Genomic DNA, 5,000 nt, shown 5'->3' on the forward strand with positions numbered 1-5,000 from the left:
TAATAATAAAAGTAATAATAGAAATTATAATAATGATGATAATGATAGTAATAATTGCAATTATAATAATAAGTATATGTATAATTGTAAATATAATAATAATAATAATGATAATAATAAAAATAATGATAATGATAATAGTAATAATAATAATAGTAATAATAAGAAAGTAGTAATAATAATAATAATAATAATAATAATAATAATAATAATAATAATGACAATGATAATAATAATGATTAGTCTATTGTTATTATTATTATTATTATTATTATTATTATTATTATTATTATTACTGTTGTTTATTAATATTGTTATGATCATTTCTCTTATTATCTTTATTATTAATGTCATTATTGTTTTTATTATTGTTATTATTATTATTATTATTATCAAGATTATTATGATTATGATTATCATTGCTGTTGTTGTTATCATTGTTATTATTATTATTGCTATTAATGTTGTTATTTTTATTATTATTTAATTATTATTATGTTTTTTTATGGCTATATATATATATATATATATATATATATATATATATATATATATATATATTGGTGATAAGTTAATTGCAGTAATGTTTTTAAGTAGCTGAGGCAGATGAAGACTTTGCTTTTCTTTTTTCTTTCTTTTCTTATCTTTTACTCTTTTTTTCAGGAAAAGGACTCAAACTAGTCTGACACAAGACTAATAAAAGAGAGGAAGAAGGAAAGATATGCAGTTCTCATGCTGGAATCCAGAAAGAGGGAGAATTTTGGTGGACCAGTTTGCGTGAAATCACTGGTCAGGGAAACCAGTGTAGCAGCAGTCTTCAAAGGCCTAAAAAAAATGAAGTATGTTGTATTGGGTATTTCCTCTTTTATGATAAGAAATTCCTGAGAAATAATAATGATGATGATGATGATGATGATGATAATGATAATAAGAATTATACTTTCTTCTTCTTCTTCTTCTTCTTCTTCCTCTTCTTCTTTTTCTCATACTTATTTTGATGATAATGAAAGGTATGATAATAAGCATAGATGGGCAGGCAGGCAGAAGGGTAAGAAGATGATCTGTGGTGTTAATGTTATTGTTTAATTATATAAAGGGTATGAGACAGTAGGATTTTATTTAGAGTTTGCGGTTGTTTTTATGTAATTCTAATTAGCTCTTCTGAATATACATTTTTTAGGCTTTCAACTGTTTTTAGATTTATGAAAATGTTCCTGTGTTATGCCCTTGTAGATACTGTGCTTTTTTTTTTTTTTATTATTATTTATTAAATGTTTTTAGAATATCAGGAAATAGGAAGACAATATGACTGATGATCATATAACAGTGTCTTTGCAAAGTATGAAGTATTCCCACTACAGTTCTTGCCTCTACTTAACTGTAACCTCAGAAAGGAAAATGTATAGACTCTCATGTTCTAAAACCCTTCCTCATTTACAGAGTGTCTTCTGTGAGGATGGATCCTAGACCCCTAGACTCACTCCTGGAATGTCAGATCATTGTGAAGCTGACCCTAAGACTTTAGGAAAAACATCATGAATACAAACATGTGCATGATAAACGTGATCACCCGTCAGATAACAGCTGACGCCAGTGAGCCAGATGCTGAGAGCGACCAAGGTTTCATAGACCCACAAGGCCATAGGGAAATAACCATCCAAGATCACGATGGCCGCCCACTACACCTCATCACACAAGTGAGCTCGGAGATGCTTCCCGGGGTTCAGACTGTCTGTGAAATACCTGTGAAACATGAGGTACATTCAGTGGCAGTTGATTCTGCGACTTTTTTTCCTTCTTCTGTAAATGTTCCAGTGGCAAGTGGTTCTGATGCTCAGTATATGGAAAGTAGTTTGAGACTGACCCAGCCAAAATACACTGAAGTACCCATAGGAAGTGTGCCACCACCATCTAGCATGGGTTCTGGCACATCACCTGTAAACAAGGCTAGTGGGAACCTATTTGTGTGTGAATGTGGACAGAGTTTCAGTCAGAGAAGTGGTCTTAAAACACACATGAAAGTTCACACTGGTGTTAAGCCATTTCAGTGCAACATCTGTAATAAGAGATTTGCTCATAAGCAGAATAAGAAGTTTCACATGCGACGACACACAGGAGAGAGACCCTATAAGTGTGACAGCTGTGACAGGGCCTTCATTTGTGTTGCACTCCTTAATCGGCACAAGAGAGAACATGAAGGAAATTATGCATTTAAGTGTAATATCTGTGATCAAGGCTTCCTCCTGAAGAGAAATTTTGTAGAACACATGAATGCCCACACAAATACAAGACCCTTTCATTGCAATACTTGCAATAAGAGTTTCAGCAGACGAGAAGCCCTGCGTGTCCACAAGAAAATGCACACTGGTGAGACTCCATATGTGTGCAAAGAATGTGGTAAGGCTTTCCCATTGCGTACGAGGCTGGAGATTCACATGAGGCGACACACAGGGGAGACACCCTACATGTGCTTGGACTGTGGTAAGGCTTTCTACACAAGCCCACAGCTTAATGATCATCAGCGTAGGTATCAGGGTACTTGCCAAGACTTAGATTACAAGTGCCAGGAATGTGGGCTAAGTTTCAAGAAGCAGTGCGGGTTGTCAGCCCACATGCGCATCCATCAAGAGGATGCGAAGAAAAATTCACCTTCATGTGACCAGTGCAAGCGAGAAATTTCCTCTCAGCGGCATCGTTGCAAGCCACCTCTAGAGCCTTCCAAAGGCGAAATGACTAGTGCTGTGAAATCTAGTGAAATCCCAAGCCAAAAGAACATGTCACACAATCCCAGTGTTCAGCAAAAATATATGTGTGACTCATGCAATAAGGCTTATACATCCCTTCATAGTCTCAAAAGGCATTTTAAGACTCACTCACACAACAAGGAAATGCAGAAGATCAGAACAACAGGAACCAGCGCAGAAAACAACGAAGGAAAATCATAAACCAGAAGAACCAGGAAATAATTTCGTAATCTTTATCTGTTTTAGGGTCCATGACTTTCGTAACATTTAATCAAAATTTCAGTGGAATATGTCTCATCCTTTTAAATTGTGCTGACACATACTTTTAATTTTTAACTCAAATTAAGGTTTGTGATCTGCTACTTGAAGAGAGTCAGCTTGTATGCATTTCTGACAATCCCTAATTTAACAAATGATTGTTATTTATTTATTTATTTAGATAGCTTTTTAATCTATGATTAATTGCATTTGGTTAGAGAGGTAAAATGTTGCTAGTGTATTTATACTCCTGTTAATGTTTGAAATCCGATTTGTTTAATGTATAATTGGAAATATATTCTTATATGAACTCATTGCCACCATGTACTCATTCTGTCCACAGTTGTATGTTTTGTGAATTTTATTTACACATGGCTGGCTCCAGAAGCACTTAATCACTAAGAAGTAAATTAACCCATTGCTGCCAGGGAAAATGAATAGAAAATGGGGAAAATGTTGTGCTCATTTTTGTGAAATGTCTCTGGACATATATGGCTCTGCTAGTGCTTAGCCACAAAGAGTCAATTAGTAGATCTTATGACCTTATCTGATTACACCTTTCCTTGAATTGGCGGAAAAAACATATTTTTTACTAGTAATATGAATATCAAGGTGTTATTTTATTATAAACATTATAATTACTATAATGTTATAAATATTAGTAACAGCAAAAATTAGATAATGTAAAATATTTTCATAAATCAGCAAAAAGGGTAAACTGGCAAGACAGGCAGTACTCGTAACTGGCTCATTGGTGACTTACTACAAGTGTAGCCATCTGTGTAAAAACAATTAAACAAATAAACTCACAGTGGGCATGGCATGTACGTACATGCCATGCCCGTCGGCAAAGGGTTAATATTCATAACTGACCTCACCTCAATATTATTTCAAATACCATCAACATTGTGACTTATTACTAGCATCATTATTTTTGCCATTATGATAATTTTTAAAGTTATTAACAATACTAATAGCAATAGAAATTAGGCAAAAGTGCCTGAAAATCAAGGAAAAGGGTAAATAGGTGAGATTAGATAAGACTAGTAATGACTTCTTGATTAAATTCTCGTGGAGCCCTCTGTAGGTATACAAAACTGATAAACTAAAATCATGGTCAGCATGGCTTGTATGTACATGCCATCCTCATCTCATGTGCAAAATATTAATTTGCTATATGGTCCATTATAATATAAAGTGACATAGAAACAACCAAATATGCAGACATTTTTTTTCCTTAATTCAGCAATTATATTCAAGTTTATAATTAAGCAGTAGACAAAGCAAGAACTCTGGCAAATATTATGATTAAATAATGTATTTTTTTCTAACAGAGTTTGATAGACTCCCTCTCGATGTTGTGATTGCTGAGCTATTTATTCTAATTTATTTTTATTTTTGTATTCTGTTATCTGCTGTTGATTTGAAATATTGGTGGAAAAAAATAGAAATTGAATAGAGAACATATACTAATAGGGCACATTATTCATTTTTACTCAGTAGCATGAAAGGTTCATACATATTTTTGCTTTTGCTTTTGCATAATGACACATTGTGTTGGGTAGTGTCGAGATTCCTTTGCCAGAACTACCTATTAGCGAGGATCCCCCCCCTCTTGACTGAAGCCAGGGGGGTGATCTCCAAGCTGAAAAGAGGTAAAGCAGTGGGTATCTGCAGCATCCCAGCTGAACTGTTAAAGGCTGATGGAGAACCTATGGCAAGGGGCTTTGCATGCTGTCCTGTCTGCCATCTGGCAGATTGTTACTATTCCTTCTGACCTGAGAGTTGTGGTCATCCCTCTCTGGAAGGGGAAAGAGGATTGGTGGGACTGCAGCAATCACCGAGGCATTACACTGCTCAGTATACCAGGTAAGGTTCTGAGACATATCAGAGACGACCTGCTGAGGCACCAGAGGGTGGAGCAATTTGGATTCAGTCCTGGTAAGTCCACAATAGACTGTATCCTGGCACTTTGAGTCATTGTAGAGCGCTGACGTG

The 5,000-nt window shown here is 34.8% G+C and overlaps 1 protein-coding gene across 1 annotated transcript in view; it reads left to right on the forward strand.

Moving 5' to 3' along the window:
* LOC125046651 (zinc finger protein OZF-like) overlaps nucleotides 1–3,321 on the forward strand; it is an 8,664-nt gene extending 5,343 nt beyond the window's left edge. The window contains exons 2-3 of the mRNA XM_047644492.1: nucleotides 664–839; nucleotides 1,441–3,321. Of these exons, the coding sequence (XP_047500448.1) occupies nucleotides 1,536–2,945 (1,410 nt within the window). The 5' untranslated portion in view covers nucleotides 664–839; nucleotides 1,441–1,535 and the 3' untranslated portion in view covers nucleotides 2,946–3,321. The remainder of the gene's footprint in view (nucleotides 1–663; nucleotides 840–1,440) is intronic.
* The last annotated feature ends 1,679 nt before the right edge of the window (nucleotides 3,322–5,000 follow it).

This window comes from Penaeus chinensis, chromosome 39, assembly GCF_019202785.1.
Source record: "Penaeus chinensis breed Huanghai No. 1 chromosome 39, ASM1920278v2, whole genome shotgun sequence".
In the NCBI taxonomy this organism is placed as follows: Eukaryota; Metazoa; Arthropoda; class Malacostraca; order Decapoda; family Penaeidae; genus Penaeus; species Penaeus chinensis.